This window comes from Cavia porcellus, unplaced genomic scaffold (assembly GCF_034190915.1).
Source record: "Cavia porcellus strain 051 isolate PalLab524CR breed Dunkin Hartley unplaced genomic scaffold, mCavPor4.1 scaffold_1, whole genome shotgun sequence".
NCBI lineage: Eukaryota > Metazoa > Chordata > Mammalia > Rodentia > Caviidae > Cavia > Cavia porcellus.
The window spans coordinates 153,798,505-153,819,597 of record NW_026947484.1 but is presented as its reverse complement, the minus strand read 5'-3'; the positions used below and the strand labels follow the sequence as shown (position 1 = coordinate 153,819,597).

Here is a 21,093-nt window from a genome sequence, read left to right as displayed (position 1 = left end):
TCTAGACTGAAGACTTAGTAGGAGGAACGCACCTGTCAGTACTGCCCAGAAAATGGTGCGGTGAGATTGGTAGCTGTAATGCCGACCTACGACATCGTCACCTTTAATTTAAAGGAAACGACCTGAACTGATACTCCTCTGAGGACCACACTACATCCAACACTAGTCGCGTTGAGTGTGCCCTAACGGGTGCTGCATTTCTGCTCAGCCCTTTCTCGGGTATCTGTAGAAAGGATATATTTAAGCCTCAAAAGAAATTGAGAATTCAAAATAGGGAAAAACGAAAGCCACACTATCATGTTTTCAAAAGTCCTGCTGTCTTTTTTTAAGGAACAAATTCTTGCTGTTGTCTTAGGTGCTGGTTTGTCCACTGAAAAAGACAAAAATGTGTACGTTTCCTGTATTTACCTCCTTTTCCCTTGCCAAAATGTGGACTATTATTAAAGGTCCCCTTTTCAGCAAACCAAACAACCAGTGAAAAAAGAAAAAGAAAGCTCAGTTGTTCTCTGAGCTGATAATGATATCCTTTGTCTGTCGCCTCCTGTGATATATTAAAACTCCTGTTGCCAGGAGCAACAATGTGTCAAGAAATTCCAACCTTAATGATAGAATAAAATTTCTGTTAAAAGCACTTGATTAGGAAATCCATTCTCTTCTGTCTCCTAAGCAAGAGATTTGTTTGTTAACAAAAAGAATCTTTTTGTTCTCTCATTCCTGAAAATAGTGTTCTAATAATGTTGCTCCCGTTTCATATATTAATATGCAATATCTGTTAACTAGGCTGGTTAAGAGCCCTTCACATGGTATTCTCTGAAAACTGGAAGAATGCTTTCCAATTAAACAAAATAAGTAGGGCAGAAAACCAACCAGCAGCTATGTGTTTCACAGGCTTCTATGTTCCAATCATGTTGCTAAAGCCACATGTGTCACCCCACAGAGAGCTGCCAAGAGGGTAGCATCTGAATCCTCGCAGCCACCACCACTTCCCTGGTTACCCGGAGAGAATAGTGGAAGAAATGAAAGCTAAATCTAACCTGCGTTACCTTTCATGACGCTGTCAATAGAAACCACCCAGAAAGGAGCACTGATTGTCATCAGCTTGAGTGAGACTCCTGAGTCCATTTCCTGTTCATCTGTGTCCCCAGCCTCCCTCTGACACACCACATCCTAAAGTTTGCATGCCTGTTCTCCAAGTGCAGTGTAGACGGTGCTCCCTCCAGGTCCCCTCACATAAGAGTACCGTAGAGAAAGGCAAGACTGTTAGGAAACCATTTGGGTTCTTCCTGCCGAGAGCCTGGAGTATGTCTTGCACCTCACACGTTCTGCACTGAGCTTGGTCAGTCATTTCTACCTGCACCATCAGTGGAGCACACAGCAGCAAGGCTGCCCTGGACTGTGGCTGGCGCCCTCTGGAGTTGTTCTGAGAGCACCCGACAACTGCATGCAGTAACTCGGTGGTTACTTTTCTGGCATGGTTTCTTGGCTTCAAGGCCTCCATTTTGGAAAACTCCTTCATGCTTTAAAAATAGACATACCTGATTGCAGGACTGGCTGGAAGACAATGAAGACCACACTCTGTACCCCTCCATCACATCCCCGATGGCGGGGCTGGCTGGAAGAGCGTGAAATTGACAGGAACCCCAGACTCAGAATAACAGCCTGGTGCACAGACGCTCACACATCGTTAGAGGGCAAATAATCAGCAAGGCTAGTAACATGGAAGCATCTGAAGCAGCAGTGAGGAGACAGCAGTTGCACCGGGAGAACTCCACCCACAGAAGACCAGTCCCAGCCCACATGCAGAGGCCAAGATCAGCTCCATACCCAGAACATCTCTGGTATGCAACCCAGACATTATCACAGCACTGTAAACTCCTGAAGAAGGTAGGTTCTTGGGACAGCTGTAAAGGACCAACTACATCTGGAGGACATCCCAAGGAATGGACATCTCTTTTCTTCCTAGAGAGAGGCCTCAAAGCTAGTGTTAGAGATATATATCACTGGAGTCTGCTGGGCATCAAGATAGAAGGCAAAATAAAAGAAAAAGGAGAAGATGTAGAATGGCAAGACACAGAAGTAGGGTGCAGCCCCAGACCCCTAACTCTCCCAGGACAGGCCTGGAACTCAATGAGATGGATGAAATTGGAAGTCACGTATTGGAACTTTCTGAAATGACAACAATAGAAGTGAAAAACCAAGTGGAAAAGGCTATAGAGAAAATGATCTCTCAGGTACAGAAAGAAACGATGCAAAAAATCAAAGATATTAGAGAAGAGACAAATGAAAGAATAGATGAGCTTGAAAAAAGTTAGAAGAGAAATGGAATCCATGGAACAGATCCAAACAGAGACCCGTGAGATTAAAACCTCCATTGAAAATATATGCAACAGACTGATGAAGGAAAGGATAGAATTTCAGATCTTGAAGACAGAATTGCAGCTAATGATCATAAAAAGAAAAATACCTTAAAAATAGCAAGAGACCATGAGAAAGAAATCTAAGACTATTGTGGTTTGTTTAAATGTTCCCCCAAAACCTCATGCAGTTGGGGGAGAGGGAGCAAACCTTTCAAGTGTGGCTGAATCTAGCATTTGTGATTGGTTCATTGTCTAGCACTGGGATTGGTTGTGTGAGTGCTGCACCCGCCCAGGGATGGGTAGCTGCATACAGTATAAGGGAGGGAAGAAGTCGTGCTCTTCCCCTTTTTGCCCTTTTGCTCTTGTCTCTTGTGGCTGCCATGACCTGTTTCCCTCTGCCTTGGCGCCAGAGATTGTGGACTGAAACTTCCACAAACTGTGAGATAAATAAACCTTTGCTTCCTTAGCTTTGGATGTCAGGTATTTTGTCTCGGCAATAAGAAAAAAAGTAACTAACACAAAGAGCTATAAGACAAAGCAAAGCAGAATAGCAAAAGATTTACTGGGGTCAATAAGAAAGCTAAAGACAGCACAAATACCATAACAATTGTAAATGTATATGCACCTAATAAAGGAGCTCCCAACTATATAAGACAGTTGTTGGCAGACATGGAAAATCAAATAAGCAATAACACAATTGTAACAGGAGACTTCAGTACCCCACTGTCACTAAGAACAGATCAACTAGACAGAAAATCAGCAAAGAAATATCAGAGCTGAACCAAACCTGTAAACAAATAGAGTTAGTAGAAAAAAGTCAAGCCCCAAGGCCCTGCCGCCATTGGAGAAGCATTGGTGAACCACCGCCCTGTGCCTCTCCACCACTCCAGGAGCCCTGGATCGGAGGAACCTAGGTACCTGGTCCAGTCCACTACCCCAAGGGACTGGCAGCCAAGGAGGGAAACACCTGGGATGCAGCAAGGGGCTGATTTGAAGGAACACAGGAAAATGTCAAAAGACGAAGGAGCAAAATACAGTCTTAGACCTCCAGCCCACAAAGGGCAAGTTCAGGAGTCACAGACATAGGAGAATTTAGAAGTCACACACCTGAAATTTCTGAAAAGGTAACAACTGACGTAAAGAAGCAACTTAGTTCTTATATTGTTTGGTTGATTTTGCATGCCCATATCTGATGGTCTGGACAGCTATTTTGAGGATAACAAGAGGCATTATGGTAGCCATTAATTTCCTATTATCCTGTTTTGAAATTCTGTATCATTTTCATGGTTTTGTTTTGATTGATTTTTTTATGTCTGATGGTATGGGTAGCTACTTTGAAAACAAGATAGATAATAGTAGTCATTTTTACCTATTATCTTGTTTTGAAGTTCTGTGTCACTTTCTTTGTTTCGTTTCAATTGGCTTTATTCTGGTTTGGTTTGGTTTTATTCTTATAAAATAAAATAAAATAAAACAGAAAAACAATTAAAGACACAAATGCGCTTTGGGAGGCCACAGGGATGGTAATGAGAGGAGATAAGATGGGAAAAGACAGAGGACACACTTTGACCCCTGTCTTGGAAGAATGTGGCTCTTATCTCTGAGACCTAAATGAGACCGGCAAGTCAATTGTGCTTGGGGAACCTGTTATGAAAATCACCAGTTTAAGTTTGTGCCTTCAGGATTAACGGGTAAGCGATTTAATGTCATCTATAACACTGAGGAGAAACAATCCATTAATCCGAAGTTAATCTGATTTCTCACCTTCAGGGCTAAGATGATCCAAAAGCTTGAGAGGAAACTTCTCACACTTCCATGGAGTGTGCAAACTCAGAAATGAAAGATGCAAAAAAGGATATATTTTATAATAGTAAATATATTTTATTTCTGGAAACACTTTGCGGTTCTTTCTGATTCCATGGGAGGAATCCGACAGATAGATCCCAGGCTCTTGTATACAGCAAGCAATGACTTGCAAGTGTACACCCCATAGTAAAGGAAATACCGGCTGCATTTATTGTGGGTAAATGGGGAGATTTGCCCAGGACATCTCTACAAAGAACAGCAATGTGGGGCCGACAGGGAAATCAGCACAGCACACAGATCAGTCAGGCTTTCAGTGAGCCCCTCCTGGAGGCCTCTCATTGGGTCTCAGGGTGAGAGTGACAGGGATGATGGCAGGGTGCTGAGTCCTCTAAGGGCTTCCTCAGAGTCCATTCTGATTAAATTGCATCCATGAGATGGAGTCCTCCTTTATGAACGGATGAAAGATTCCTTTCAGGAGCTCTAACGCATATGTGCGCTGCAGGCGAGAAGCGATGGAAGTCTCGGGGCCTGTGTTATTTTCTTTTCTGCCTGTCTCAGAACAGTGGCAGGAGGATTGGCCCTGGGCGTTGCCCAAACTCAGGCCTCCCAGCCTGCCTTGCGCTGCCTGTACTACTTCTACCAGAGTTCCAGGTGCGCACCTGACTCCACTTTCCCTGGGAAGAGTCCAGGGCCACCCTCACAGCACTTCGGCAGGATCAGCAGCTCTTTCATATTCATTTCCCAGCCTTGCTGGTCATACATTACTCCGCACCCCACCCTCGACACCCCCATATCGTCTTCCTCTCTCCAGCAGTGGCAGTGCCTGGCAGATGCGAGGACTTGGAAACGTTCAGGGGCCGAATTGCCAGTGGGACCACAGGGACCCTCTGGGAGGTGACTTGATTTAGAAACACACGCAGACAACTTTCATCAGGTAACCTTGTCTTTCCTCATTCAGGGGACTTTGACCCTTGCATGATGTTGGACCCTGGAGACATCATGGATCCAGAATCTGATTATGAAGACCAGGTAATTAAAAATCTAAAATATATTTCTCTACGTAGATGCTTCTCATGTTAGATTTTGTAAATACTTTATGACAATTAAAATTATAAATCAAACTGTGATATCTTTACAGACCACTGATAATGTCATTGCTGAGTCATAGTAGTAGCCTACAGATTTCTTGCACCATTCCACTCTTTGGTCTCCCTTTTTCACAGATCCAAAATTAATTAACAGTTAGTTTCTGGGTGTGGTGGCACACACTTGTAATCCCAGCACTCAGGAGGCTAAAGTAGGAGGATTGCCATTAGTTCAAGGCCAGCCTGAACAACATAGTGAGACCTTGTTTCAAAAAACCCCATTTGAAAAGATAGTTAATTAGATAATTAGGAAAGGTTTATGGTCAAAGGTTAGTTAGGATAGAAATAAGGCAGTATTGCCCAAGAGTTTGCCATGTCTCTGTGCCTCCCCCTAGTAAACTAAGAATATGTCCTGGCACGAGCTACACACTCAGGGCTCTGCTGTTGTATTTCTAACCCTTGCAAGGGAATGAAGTCCAGGAGAACACAGCCAGGGGCTTAAATTTATGTTCTCTTTGAATAAAACTGAAGCCAGTTATCTGGGTCACTTTCCTGTCCCTACTGTTACATTTTAATGATCTAAAACAGTTGGCAAACTATCCCACTGCCTGCCTAGGCTTTACTGTTAATGGAGGGTTCAGAAAGCTCTTGTGCATTATTCATGCCCCACAGGCATAGCTGACAGCCAAGCCAGTGGGCATCTATGGGGGTTTTATTCTTGTCGGCACGGGTATGTCATAAATAAGCAAGCAGATGTGACCAGGAGGATCCTTGCACCATGGCTGGGCATCCATTTGATATGTATATTCCGTAACTGTTTTGTGAGCATCGAGTTTCTTCCTTATATCACAAAACAGGAGAAAGAAGCCAGGGCTTGGGGTAGTGCTGGCTCAGCATTCACAAGGCCCCAGGTTCGATTCCCAGCCATAGAAAAACAGAAACCAAAAGAGGTAAAACCAGAGATCACACTCAGGCTTCTGACTTCAGTGAAAGCCAAGGTCCTGAAGGACGGAAGGACCAGTGACGGCAAACCTTGGAGAGCTTTCAGAGATAACAAACAGCCAGCTGCCGAACGTGCGCCTCTGGGTCGGACTGCACTGGCATCCTCAGATGGGGTAGGAACCAGCAGTGTTGTCCAGGTTCTTATTTATCCTAATCAATGAATTGTCAGAGCAGTTGGTGGATATGAAAGATTTCCATTTATTTTAGGGTAGAAATTAGAAAAGGGAAAAAAGGGAAAAAGCACAAAAGAAGTACTCAGGGAGAAAACTGTGAAGGAAAAAAGATGCATCCTGCCAGCAGAGTAAGTCACTCCAAAAACAAGAGGGTAGTGCCCCAGAGTCAATTGATGCTGTCTTTTTAGGCCTAAACTGCTGGGTCTGGGCTCAACTTTCACTCTGCCTCCCAGAATGCTGGGATTATGGGTGTGCACCACCATACCCACAAAGGGAGAGGAGATGCCAGCCTCCACCACAGGCTCCTGCCCTGACCATGGGCTACAACACCACCCTCCATGTGGTCACTGTCTCCTACTCTCTGCACTCATTCATGAACCCTCACTGGTCCATTATTAAAACATGAGAGCCCCACCCCAGCATCTACAGTGCCCCCCCACCCCATGGATTCCACTTTGAGAAGCTTAGCACAGCCCTGGTTTCAGCTTCCAAAAGCTCTTGGAGAGCCCTCGCTGCTAACCCTAACCCTAACCCATGCGCCCCAGCGCCTTTCCCACGTCTGCTCTTCCTTCCACCTCGGCTTTCTGTGAGTGATCCGCATCACCCCTGCTGCCCAAGCCAGAGGCGGGTGTGTTCTCAGCCTCCAGCTGTCCCTCCTTCCTTCCATGGGCACAGGCAGGAAGCTGGTCAGTTCTGCTGGCCAGGAATGGCCCCCTCCTCTCCCGCTGCCCTGCCCCTGCCTGGTTCACATCCTCGGTCTCTCTCCGTGGGTCTCATCTGCCAACACGATCCTTGTGAAATCAGCTCGGTCATGGAGACGCACTGCTCAGAACCCTCCTCGGCTCTTCCTCGACTCCTCAGTTCAAGGAGAACCTGTGAGCATAACAGATGTAAACTTCAGACTCAGACTCAGATCCCTTGCAATTAGCAGAATACACTGCCCCAGCCATGCCAAGCACCTGCCCTTCCTTCTAGCAGCTTGTGCTGTGGGTCCTTTCCCTGTGAGGGGAAACGTCCAGCCCCTCCTTCCTTCACCCCGGGCTGTCCCCACTCCACCAGGGGACCGCTGACTCGTCCAGAAGCTGTTCTTTTGCTATGCGGCTACCTTCTCCAGGGTCCCGGGATACCTGTGTCGCAGTACTTAGCAGCTTTCCATGGACTGCACCTTACCCTGGGCAACATCCGTGCCTCCTGCACAGCCTGGCATGCGGCAGGTGCTCGAGAAATGCTCAGTGTTTGTAAGTCCAAGACAAGGGAATCTGTAACTTCCTAGTGATGGGGGTAATAGCTAAGCCTCCTCACGCCTCAGTGTCCTCTGCTAGGAAACACTGACACCCTTCTTTGAAGAACCACCATTCAAGACAGAGAGCACAGGGTAAGCTTTTTATTAGCACACACGTATGGTACAGAATGACTACATCCATTGTGAGGAGTTACTACATCACACATCTCAGTTCCTTTTTCTTTTTCATTTCTGACTCTCCCACACCTCCCCGCTCCTTCCAACTTGGTCCTCCTCCCACTTGCAAAAGTTCTGTTTTCATTTGTTTTCTTCTTCCGTTCTTTTTTCCATCCCCTTTCTCTCCCCTCTTATCTCCTCTCTCGATTTCTTATTCCCCCATCCATTTGAAAAAGATCCAACTTCTTCTATCACACATATTTTTTCTTACATAAGAAACTGATATTAAAGCTGGTTTATTTCACCCAACATTGTGTTCTCCAGGTGCATACATTTTCCTATGCATGACTTAATGTGTCCTTCTTTATGACAGATTAGTACTCCATTGTGTATAAATACCACCTTTTCCTATCTGTACTTCTGCTGATGGGTATATAGCCCACAGCTGACTTCTTCAGGTAAGTGAGTGCTAATTGTCTGAGCTCTTCCAATTTCTGTGCTGTCAGATGAAGAGCTTGGAGATTGTCACTCTTTTCTAGCAACAAATAAGAAACTTAGCAAACAGAAAAATCAACCTTCCTATACTTAGCAGAGAAGTAATTGCACCAGCTGCTACACCAAAACTTGGAGAGACAGACGGGCAAATCTAGAAAATCGCTACCTACCCTCACAGAGGTCCCCATAGGAACCAGTGCCAGGGTAGGAAAAAACTGAACAGTGGCAGTTGCTAGGGGCTTGGTGTAGATAAGTCTGAGAGTTGAAACTCCAGAGGGACCCAGTGAGATGGAGGCCGTACACTTTTGTGACCCTCGCCATACAAAGACAGCAATTTCAGGTGCTCACATTGAGTATCAGAAAAAGATCCCCCAGACTTCTGAAGGACTATGGAAGATGCCAGGCACTCTGTCCTTCACAAGGCCTGAAGAAACTTCTGCCAGAGCCTGAACACCCCGAGGAGCAGAGAATGCCCCTATCTGGCTGCCCTGTCTCACCCAAAGATTGAAAACAAGGACCACAGTGAAGGCACAGTTCCATGGCCCAGACTCACGCTGACGGGCTGAGACCAAATCCTAGGACAGAGGAGCGACCTGTTACTGTGGGTCCCTTTTCCGTGTCCATCACAGCCATCAGTGAAGAGGAAACTACAAGGCACAGCAAAGGGCACAAAAACCACGGTGTGGCTGCAGTGAGCAGAGCTCAGAAGCGGAGGCACACACGGCAGGGGTGGTGGAGCTGTCAAGGCAGGAACTGGTTAAAACAGAACAACATGCTTAAACCTTTACTGAATAAAAACGAAGACAGCACCTAAGAATAGTGGGTAAAGTAAGCAAAGAAACAGAAATCATGAAAAGGAATTGAAAGACTAGAAGTCAAAAACACTGGAATAGGGCGGGCCACTGCTGGAGTGGGGACAGCCAGACCCAAGGCTCTGTCTGTGAGTCAGCCCATTCACGGATATCGGGGGAGAGAACCAGGCCTCCCTGGAGAGATCCCAGCCTGGAAACCATGTCATTTTCATTGTTTCGTTGGGTTGAGTTTTCTTCTCTTTTGTTTTGTTTGATTATATTAAATCTGATGGCATGAGCAGCTATTTAAAGGATAGCAAGACACATTATGGTAGCCATTTTGGATGCATTATTAGCTTATTTTAAGTCCTTTATTGCATTCACTGTTTTATTTTTATTGTTTCTATTCTATTCTGTTCTGCTTGATCTTTACTATGCCTCAAGGTATCTGCAGCTATTTTGAAGACAACAAAAAGCATTATGGTACCTATTCTTGATTTTGTAAGGTTTTGAAGTCCTGTATCACTTATACTGGTTTATTTTGGTTGGTTTTATTCTGTCTTATTTTCCTTGGCTTTATTCTCTTTAAATAAAAAAATAAAAACAAAAACACTGGAAATAGAAGTGAAGGATGCCTTTGATGGGTTCCTTCACAGGCCAGGAACCTTGGAACTTGCAGCTATGACAGTAGAAATTTCCATAACTAAAACTAAATGAGAAAAGAAGACAGGAAAAAAAAAAGGACAGAATATCCAACAGCTGTGGGGCAGCTGCAAAAGGTGTAATATATGCATAATGGGAAAAGCAGAGAGGAAAGTCAAAGGAGCAGAAGCAATGTTTGAAATAATAATAACTGAATTCCACTCCCTCCCCCTCAAAATAACACCAGACACGAAACTGCGATCCAGGGAGCTCAGAAAGTGCCAGAAAGAACAAGGCTGTAGGCCAAAAACATATCAGAACTGCAGCTAGGCAGATCATCTCAACCCAGGGAAAATTTTAAAAACCTTTCCACGCATGGTGACACACATGTCATCTCAGCCCTCAGGAGGCTGAGGCTGGAGGACTGCTGTGAGTTCAAGGCCAGCCTGGTCTACAAAGTGAATTGAAGGCCAGACTGAGCTGTATGGTGAGACCCTGTCTCAAAGAGACAAAAAAAATTTTTTAAATCAGAAATCAATAATAAATTAGCTGAATAGAAAATCTCAAAATGCTTGGCAACATGTTTCTAAATAACATGAGGATCAAAGAAGAAATATCAAGAGAAATATATCTTAACATATTTTGAGCTATGCTGGGCATGGTGGTGCATGCCTATAGTCCCACCACTCGAGAGGCTGAGGCAGGAGGATCATTGTGAGTTCGAGGCCAGCCTGAGAAACAAAGTGAGCTCAAGACTAGCCTGAACTGCAGACTCTGTCTCAAAAAGAACACACACACACACACACACACATATATGTATATGTTATATATTTTTGAGTTAGATAAAAATAGAGAAAATGGAAAATATAACCAAAAAATTTGTGGCATATAATAAAATCAGTGCTTACAGTAAAGTGTATAGGGTCAGATGTGTATATTTATATATACAATGTATGCATATATTAGAAAAGAAAGACCTAAGATTCAGAATATAAGCTCTTACCTTAAGAAACTAGGAAAAAAGTCAGGGATTTAGCTCAGTGCACCTGTCTGGCAAGTACAAGGTCCTGAGTTCAATTCCTGGATTAAAAAAAAAAAGAAAGAAATAAACTGGAAAGAAGGAGAACAAACTAAATCCCAAGAAAAAAGAAGAAATGAACTAATAAAAACAGAAATCAATGAAATTAAAAACAGGAAATTAACCAAATCAAAAGGTATGTCTTCAAAAAGATCGGTTCAATTTAGAAGCCCGCTGTTCTTGCTTTCTCAGTCCAGCATGGTTCCCGTGGGTCATTTTGGCCGGCCTGGGGAAGTCCCGAGCTGGATTACCCAGTGAGCCAGAACAGCCCCTGCCCCATCAGCAAGATGGTGAAGCCCAAGTACAAAGGCTGGAGAGGCACCCACCCCTCCAAGGCCAGCGCTACCCAGGAGGAGTACAGGGAGAAGCCCAAATTCCGAGGAACTGGGCTGCAGTCCGGGGCCTAACCACCTGTGGGCGGAAGGTGTGCAGGAACAGGCGTGGGGGAGGGAAAGGCCTCTTCTGGTCCGTCAGGGGTAGCTTCTGGCTCTGGCGCAAGTAGAGCCCAATCCTGAATGGTCTGGAAACACCTGTGATGAAGCAATCATCATCATCACAAGAATTTCAGTAAGAAATGGGTACAGTGCTGTGGGATCCATACAAAGTTGCCATGAAATGAAGAAGTTACCAGTGTGCATTCTTGACAACTAAGTTTTGAAACAATACCTAAGTCACAGGGAAAGTGACCAGACTTATTTGCAAGGGATATGCAGTGGCTTATGGAAAAAGCTGAGATCCACTGAGAGCTATGACCAGGGAAAGGGTCATAATCTGATGACCAAAGACATTGGTGTGAAAATGAAGTTTGAGAAGAGACATGTAAGAAAGGACAGTCCAGAAAAATTATATATATATATATATATATATATATATATATATATATACACAGTGGTTCTACAAGATGATAGATTCGCCAGGTGTTGTAGCCCTGGTTCTTGATGCTAGAGATTCAAAGGGTAACACACACACACACTGAGACTTACTTAAAAAACAGAAAAACACTAGAAACACCTCATTTTTGTACTCAGCAAATGTGACCTTGTTCCAACCCAGGCAGCAAAGTGATGAGTTGCTGGCTTCTCCTACAACTATCTAACACTTGCTTTCCCTGCAAGTCTCACTAATCCTCTTGGCAAAGGAGCATTCACTCAGCTTCTGCAGCAGTTTGAGAAGCTGCACACTGACAAGAAACAGGTGGTTCTTTAGCTGTCCAAATGCCGGCAAGAGCTCTGTGATAAACATGCTGGGTTCCAAGACGGTTTGCAGCGTGGTTTGCACTACAGGTGAAGCAGAGGTCTGGCGGTGTGTTACCTCGATGCGTCTGGTATTCCTCCTCGACTATCCAGGGGTGGTTTACAGCTTTGAAGACTCAGAGACAGACACTGCGCTGCAGGGAGTTGTTCAAGTTGAAACAATTTGGACTCCTGAAAACCACACTGGTGCTGTCCTGCAATGAGCAAAGGCAGATACAGAAGTAGGACATACCAGACTGATTCCAGGGAGAACACTGAGGACTTTCTTGAGAAACGCACTTTCCACACTGGGAAATTATTAAAGGGTGGAGAGCCTGACGTGCAGGCTGTGGGTGAGTCCTTCATGACTGGCAGAGGGGCCGGACCCCTCCCTTTGTCAAGCCTCCCAGTGTGGAGACACCCACAGCCCCCTGCTCCTCTCTTCTGCATCTCTGAAAGCTGCTCCCAAAACCATCCTGAGCAACCTGGAAGAGGAAACTGCAGAGACTACAGGTGAAGGTTTGGAATCTGTCACTGAGAAAAAAAGGAAGAAGATGTCCCCATGATGGTAACTCTGCAATGCAGCTGGTCTTTGCACCAGAACTTTGACAAAATCAGTGTCATGCTCTGGTTTTCTGGGGATGACCTGGTTGCTGTGGAGGTGTCAGACGAACTGGAGAGCTTTTCTGCTGGAGCAGGAGTAGCCAGAAGACAAGGAAGAGGAGGAGGCTCAGCAGGAGTCCCACGAAGAGCAAGTGGGAGATGAAACCAAAGCTGTAATTTTTAAACAAAGCCAAGACTGAAATGTTTTCAGCAGTCAGGACATCCAAAGGGTTAAGCAATTTTTGCAGAATCGAAAGAACAAAGAAAAACACCTACAGAAGAAGCAAATGATACAAAGCCTACTGAAAACACATTGTGGAAGGCACAGAGGGAAGGAACAGTAAAACTCTATAAATGCTTATGTCTGGGGAACAGAGGTAAGCAGCGATCTCAAAAAGTTGGTGTGCGCTACTGTGATCATACTGTGAAAAACAGAAACCAGAACAAAATGAAGACCAGTGACTCCAGAGAGACGGAAATGCAAACAAAACCAAATTCAGACATAGCAGTAGTATGTATCTAAAGAATTATTAAATTACTCTAAATTGTGAAATTCAAAAACATACATTCATACATACATGTAGAAGTCTCTAAGCAGGGTAACTAGGGAAAAAAGAAGAAACACAAATTGCTAATATCAGAAATAGAAGAAAAGGCATCGCTTCTCATGATGGGCATTAAAAGCATAATGAAGAACTTATTATAAGACATGCTGTGCCTATACATTTGATGTAGAGTGACCTGACTCCTGCAAAGACCATCCAAAACCCACCCAGGAAGAAAGCATCCAAATGGATATATGTAGATGTAGTAAAGACATCAAATCAATAATCTTCTAAAACAAAGCAATAATCCTAGATTAGTTCAGCGGTAAATTCTGCCAAACATTTGAGAAATTATACCAGTTCACTACAGTATCTGTCATTAGTTAGAACCTATACCATTTCTCCACAATATCTACCAGAAGACAGAAGCAGAGAGTTTATTTCCTGACTCATTTTATGAGCCACTCAATGTGCACACAAAGGTATTACAAGAAAACCACAGACCAGAATCTCTATTTGTGCACCTGCAAACATGTTCAACATGTAAAGCACATCAAATCCAACCACTTGGTAAAGAATTATGTTACTGCAGCCAAGCAGGATTTACCCAGCTGGGTATGCAGAGCTACTGTAATAGTTCAGGATCAGTTAATGCAGTGCATCACACTGACGCACTAAGGAAGAAAAATCACACAATCATAGCAACAGATGCAAAAGGCATTTGATAAAATCTAACACCTGTTCATGATTCAGAGCTCTCTACACCTTGGTTAGCTCTGTGAAGAATATCTAAGAAATCCCACAGTTAGCATCGTACTTAACTGGAGAAACCCAACTTTCCTGCAAAGAACAAACAGAAAGCAAAGATCGCCAGTGCTTTCACCGTCGTACTGGACATTCTACATTATGCAATAAGAACAAGAAATACGAGTCTATAGATTAAGATGGAAAATGAAATTGTTCATAGATGATGGGATCGTCTATGAAGAAAATCCAGAAGACAACAAAAATTCTGGAACAAATAGGTAATAGCAAGGTTGCAGGATACAAGGCTAATATAGAAAAGTAAATTGCTTCCCTATTTACCAGCAAGTGACAAGCGGAACGTGAAATGTGAAACACATCATTGGCACTAGCAACCCCAGAAATAAAATGCCTGGGTGTGAATCTGACAAAATATGTGCAGTATCAGTATGAGCAAGACTAGGAAACTCTGATGAAGGGTGTCAGAGAGGAAGGGAGGAATGGGGAGACCTGTGTTTTGAAGGAAGATTCGATATGGTCAGAATGTGATTTCTTCCCTGATTTATATAATCGATGAAATTCCAGTCAGTATCACAGTAAGTTATTTTGTAAATATTGACAAACTGATTCTGATATTTATAGGAAGAAGTAAAAAAAAAAATCCAGAGTAGCCAGTTTAACATGGGAGGAAAGAACAAAGTCCAAAGATTAACACTACCTGACTTGAGACTGACTGTAAAGCTGAGGTAATCAAGACAGTGTGGTATCAGGACAGAGACCCAGAAATAGACCCAGATAAATAATCAGCTGATTGTCCTTGAGCTCCAGCAGAGCAGCACAGGCAATACAAGGAACAAAGATGGTCTTTCACCAAATCATGATGGGACAATTAGAGGTCAGTGTGCCAGCAAAACAGTGCAGACACAGACCTTGGCCCTTCCCAAGAATTAACTAAAAAAGGAGACAAACAAACAGCTGAGCATGGTGGTATGTGCCTGTAATCTCAGCACTCCAGAGGCTGAAACAGGAGGATCGCTGTGAGTTCAAGGCCAGCCTGGGCTACAAAGTGAGTGCCAGGTCATTCTGAACTGCATAGTGAAACCCTGTCTCAAAAAGACAAAAAATAAAATAAAATTATAAACTCCTCCAAGATAACACAGAAGAAAGTCCAGGTGACCTTGGCTATGGCAAGAATTGTTTAGATAGAGCACCAAAGCTACAATCCCTGGAGGAAATAAGTGATAAACTGGACTTCATTAGAATCGAACAGTTGCGCTACTTAAGCGGGGTGAAGAGTTGCTGAGCCCATACCCTGCATCTGCAGACAGCCCAAGGTTGACAAAGGTCACCTGAAGGAACGCATCTGGGGCTCCTCGTCTCTATACACTTTATTTTGCTTACACAAAACACTCGTTTAAAACAGAGAACACCACAGATTTGGCCCTCAAAACCTGGAGCTGCACTTTGGCAGCTCGAGCCCTCAGGGAGAACAAACAGTTGCTCCATCGACAACAGCAGGATCTTTTCCCAGAAGACTAAAGGCCGGCGAGGAGGCCAGCGTGCTGGGCAGGGTACTCCTGCGCACAACTCCGGGGCACACGCTCCCTTCCCACGCGTGTGGATTGAGCGTGCACTGCGTGCCAGGCTCTGCGTGGTATGGACCTGCGCCCAGACACGGGGGCGCTGCCCTGCATGCAAGGTCATGCTAGGGAATGCTGGGCCGAGAGGCTGGGCCCTGGGGGTTCTTCCCGGGAGCGCGCTGCTCACTCACTGCTTCAGACTGCACCCCTGCGGCCCCTCAGTCGCTGATCTGGGCCCCGGGGATGAATAGAGATCAGAGACAGATAATGCTGCTTCTCCATGGAGGGCTTCTTTGAGGGAACCGAACGGGCAGTTGTGTATTTCATTGAAACTAAACCCAGGCTGGAGACATCCGCGGTGTGGGAGTGCACACTCCTCTAGTCCTGGAGAAGCATTTACCTACTAAGAAGGCATTTGTTTTTTGCTTCCAGCCCACGGTGAAAGATAAGAGTAACACTTTGGTTTAGTTTTGATTTTCTTTATTGGTACCTGTTTGTGGTGCATGACGGTCACACTCGTCACAGGGAGCTGGTGCGTATACGTAACTTGGCTTAGTTCTTAGTTCTCGGCTCTGCACCTCCCCGACTCCATCTCTTTCCCTTTTGAGAAAGACCTATCTCCCTACTTCCTATTATCTTTAATCTTGCTCTTTATTATTATTTTGGGTTTCTCATGTAACACATGACACATGGTATTTGAACTTGTGTGTCTGATTTATTTCACTCAACATTATGGTCGTTAGGTGCATCCGTTTTCCCACATATGACAAGTGTAATCCTTCTTTATGGCAGAGTTGTACTCCACGGCATGTAAACACTGGTTTTCCTTACATATAGGCCACTCCCAAGATTTAGCTCGTACAAGTTGTGCGCCTATAAACATGGGTACGTATAAATCCCTGTAACACAATGTCTTTAACTCTTTCGGGAAGGGACTTAAAAGAGGACTAGCTGGGTAAGTGGATTTTCTTGTTTTAGTGTTTTGAGAAATCTCCATACAGATTTCCAGAATGGTGGCACTAGTTTACAGTCCCACCAACAGTGTAGTAGGGTTCCTTTTTCCTCGCAGCCAGGTCAGTGATTATTATCATTTGAGTTCTTGGTGACAGCCATTCTTTCTGGTGTAAGATGGACTCTCAGTGTTGTTTTAACTTGCATTCCTCTAATGACAGCAATGCTGTGCTTTCTCTTCTGATTGCATAAATCTTTCACATCTAATGACAAGTGATGGTGAACTTTTTTTCATGTCTTCAGTGGCCATTTGTGCTTCTTCTGAGGAGTATCTGTTCATTCCAGCTATCTATTGTTAACTGGGTCTTTTATTTGGGGAAGTCTAATTTTTTAAGTTCTGCCCTGCAACCCATGTCTGGTGGATGCACCAGAATTTCTGCGTCCTAACACATTGCTTTAACGCATGTAGCTATCTTGCATGTTCTCAGTTTCGTTCTTCTCAAAGCCATATGATTCTAAGATGCCACCAAAACACCTGGCACCATATTTTATTAAACTAAATTAAAGTATACAACTACAGGAGACATAGCATACTTAGGATTTAAACTATAAATATAGGCATTTATAGGCATTTTTCCTAACCATATCTGAAATTCACAGTTCGGAGATGTTCTAGGAATGTAACCCCCAAGAATTTTGAGAGTCCACTGCGTGGCCATGTGGAGCTACTGGTTCTGCCTTTTCAAGAACAGAGGATATCTTTTTGTTTTCCGCTGTGCTCTTCAATCTCCTTTTTCAGTGTTGTGCTTTTCATCACAGAGGTCTTTCTGGGTTAGAGGTCGTCTTTGGTTAGGTCAATTCTTATGTATTAAATTGTTTCTGATGCTATTGCAAATAATATCATTTTCCTAATTTTTTTCTCAGTGAGTGCATTACTAGTGTAAAGAAAGGTTTTTGGTTTTTGTCTATTATTTTGTGTCCTGATTCATTGCTGAATTTGACTATTAATTCTAGGAGTCTTTTGGTGAAATTTTTGGGTCTTCTATGTAGAGAATCATGTCGTCTGCAATACTAATTTGACTTTGTCCATATATATATATATAGATATATATATATATATATATATATATATATATATATATATAATACTCTTGCCTAATTGCTCTTGCAAATGTCCTGGTGCCTGTGTTGAACAGGGCTGGTGATAGTGGACATCCTTGTTTTGCACCTGATTTTAAAGGGAAAGCTTTCAGTTTTTCCTCTGTTTAATCTGATGTTGGCAGTAGATTTATCACAAGTGGCTTTTATCAGTTAGATAAAGTCCTTCTGTGTCTATTTTCTGTAGTTTTTATCAGAAATGGATGATGCATTTTGTCAGAGGCTTTTTCTGCAACTATAGAGATAACCATGTGATTTTTGTCCTTGTTTCTTTTCGTGTGATAGATTACATTTATTGATTTGCATATGTTAAACAATCTTTGCATCCTTGGGATTAAGCCTACTTCATCATGGCACATGATCTTCTTAGTGATTTGTTCCATTCTGTTTGCCAGTATCATGTTGAAGGTTTTTGCATCTATGTACATGACAGAGATTGGCTTTTAATTCTCTTTTTTGGTTGGATCCTTGTCTGGTTTTGGAATTAGGATAATGGAAGCTTCCAGGAACTACTTCGGGAATATTTCTTCCCTTTCAATTTCATTTAAAAGTTTGAGCAGTATTAATATTAGCTCTTCCCTGAATTCTTACAGAATTTGACAGTGAATCCAGCAGGACCTGGGCTTTTCTTAGTTGGTAAGTTTTCATTACTTCTTCAAATTTATTGCCTGTTATTGGGTCACTCAGGATTTTTTTTAATCTTCTTAGTTCAGTTTTGGCAATTCATCCATGCATTTTTCCTGAACTCTCCAATTTATTGGCATAGAGGTTTGTGAAGTAGTTGCTAGTAATCTGGATTTCAGCAGTGTCCATTGTGATTTCACGTTTTTCATTTCTAATTGCATTGATGTAGGTCTTTCCTCTCCTTTTTTGGTAAGATTGGCTGAAGGTTTATCTGTTTGATTTATTATTTCTAAGAACTAGCTCTTCATCAATTTTTTCATTATTTTTTTAGCCTCCATTTTATTGATTTCTGCTTTGATCTTCATAATTTTGTTCCTTGCGCTAGCTTTTGATTTGGATTGTTCTTTTTTTTTAGAACCTTGAGGTACATAATTAGGTAATTTATTTGGGCTTGCTTTATTTTCCTGGCGTGACCATTCACAGCTATAAGCTTTCCTCTTTAGACTGCTTTCATTGTGTCCATAAGCTGTGATATGTTGTATTAGCATTACCATTTAATCGTGAGAACTGTCTTATTTCTTCCTTGATTTCTTCCTTGACCTGTGGATTATACAAGAGTGTGTTAATCTCCACAAGTTGCATGCTTTCTGTGGTTTCTTTTGCCACTGAGTTCTAGTTCCCTTGCATTATGATCTGACAACATGCATGATATAATTTTGATTCTTTTGCATGCTTTAGTGGCTAGTATGTGGTCTATTTTGGAAAATATTCTACATGCTGCTGAGAAAAATGTATATTCTGTTGTTCTTGAACAGAACACTGTAGATATCTACTAGGTCCATTTGTTCAAAGATTTGGTCCAACTCTAATACTTCTTTGTTTAATTTTTTTGTGTGCAGTTGATCTGTTTCTGGCCCTTGAGTATAGAGGTCTCCCACTATAATTGTATCAATGTTTCTCTGAACTTCTGTGTCCTGGAATGTTTGTTTTATGCAGTTATACCATTGTTCAGTGTGTGCATATTTAAAATTATTATCTCTCCCTGTTCGTTTCCTTAAACCAATATGTAGTGACCTTGTTTGCCTTTTCTGATCAGTTTTGGCTTAAATTCACTTTCCAGACTTTTTGTCTGGCGGCAGAAAAGCATCTCAGAATGTGTCAGAGAAAGGCACAGACTGATGTATTAGGTAGAGTTAGAAATTAAGAGAAAATGGAGACAGGACTCATTTCAAGGAGGAACAGTTCTGATGGAAAAGAACAGATTGGCACATTAACGGGGATGAGACCAGCTGTTGCAGATTTGCTGGGGTGGGCTAGAGTCCAGGTGATCATTTTCTCCATTCTAGTTTTGCAGAGAAGGCTCCAAAAAGTCCTTATCACTAGAAAGTTAATCCAGTCCCCTTGAGGTCATTGTGTGTGTGCTTAGGGCAATCTCAGTTTTGGGGAGACTGTGCTGGAAGGCTTTAGGAAAATGCTGGAGAGCTGTAGGTGCCCACTGGCAGTTGAATGTCCCTGTAAATCTCTTCCCTTGATGCGTTAGTCTTGAAAGAAGATGGAAGTTTGTGCAAATCATGTTTTCAATGAGTAACAGCTTAAGGACACAAGAGTGGCCTGCCCTTTGTCCCGCGGTGGTCTCTGACTCTGTCAGTCCAGACAGGCGATGGTAAAGAGTAGGTTGCTCTGGGATGATGGGTTGGAGAGGAAAAAGGCTGTACTTGAGAGGTATTTGCGGTGCAGAATCAGTGCATTACAGGAGCACTGGGGAAAGAGGGGATGAACATGCCTGCCAGCTTTAACACGGGCAGCTGGGTGGACGGTGGTGACATTTACTGAGTAAAAAGGTGAAGAGAGGGGCAGATCTGTGAGGAAAGAGCATGCATGCAGTTTTAGGCATGCTGAGTTCAGAGTGCTTCACTCACCCCGGGAGAGTTCGTGTGAGCAGTTAGGTACCCAGGCCAGGTGTTCAGGGAGCCGGCTAAGCCGTAACTGCGCATGTGTGAGCCTCCTGGACATTAGTAGGACTGGGAGCTGAGTGGGGATGGGAGAGAGGACAAGGATGGAGCTGAGAAGAGGATGGAGTCTCTGGCTGAGCCCTGAGTGAAGTCCAAGGCGGGGTAGAGAGGGTGCCCAGTGAGGGCTCCTGGAACCAGCATTCCAAAGGCCCAGGGAAATGAGCTCCGAGGACAGGGAGTATCCAGTGCTGCTGAGGACCAGGAGGGAGATGGAAACTTAACTGCTGACCTTCCAGTGTGAGTGTGTGTGCGTGTGTGTACACATGCATGTGTGTGTGAGATGGACGACACTCAAACAAGTTGAAAAAACTCATAGGAAGGACCCCCTCTCCCCTCAGTAGGGAGAACACAGAGAGAGAGAGAAAGTGGGCCCAAATGCAGTGGGGTCTGAGGCCCAGAAGGAAAGGCTGTGGGAGACCAGACTGCGGACACGCGTGAGACCCCACGGGTGGAAAAGGGTGTGACCTCGGCAGGCCGCACATGCGCTCCTGGCATGCGCTCCTGACAGGTGCCGGGCAGAGGTCGGAGGCCTGCAGGAGCATAAGTTATCCAGGAGTCCTGCACATAGCAGGACCGCCAGGCAGTTTCCAGACTCCTTTGATACAGCAACTACAAATTGATTTTGGCCAATTGACCGTTTTCATGGCTTTTCATTCATATGGCCAGTTGATGGGACACGCAGGAACCTGCTCTCCAGTACTGAGAACCCGGCGTGGTGGCCCTGGCATGGGGAGCTCCGAGGTTGCACCCTGGGGAGCCAAGGTTTCCCAGGACCAGAGGAGCTGTTGGGGTCTGGGACCCAGAGAACTGGAGACA

The 21,093-nt window shown here is 43.9% G+C and overlaps 1 protein-coding gene and 1 pseudogene across 1 annotated transcript in view; both read left to right on the top strand.

Annotated features, from left to right (window-relative positions):
- Ak5 (adenylate kinase 5) overlaps window positions 1–21,093 on the top strand; it is a 199,488-nt gene that overhangs the window by 131,630 nt on the left and 46,765 nt on the right. Inside the window, exon 8 of the mRNA XM_063258062.1 lies at window positions 5,122–5,192. Within this exon, the coding sequence (XP_063114132.1) occupies window positions 5,122–5,192 (71 nt within the window). The remainder of the gene's footprint in view (window positions 1–5,121; window positions 5,193–21,093) is intronic.
- Window positions 11,116–12,556, top strand: LOC111754295 (nucleolar GTP-binding protein 2-like; annotated as a pseudogene).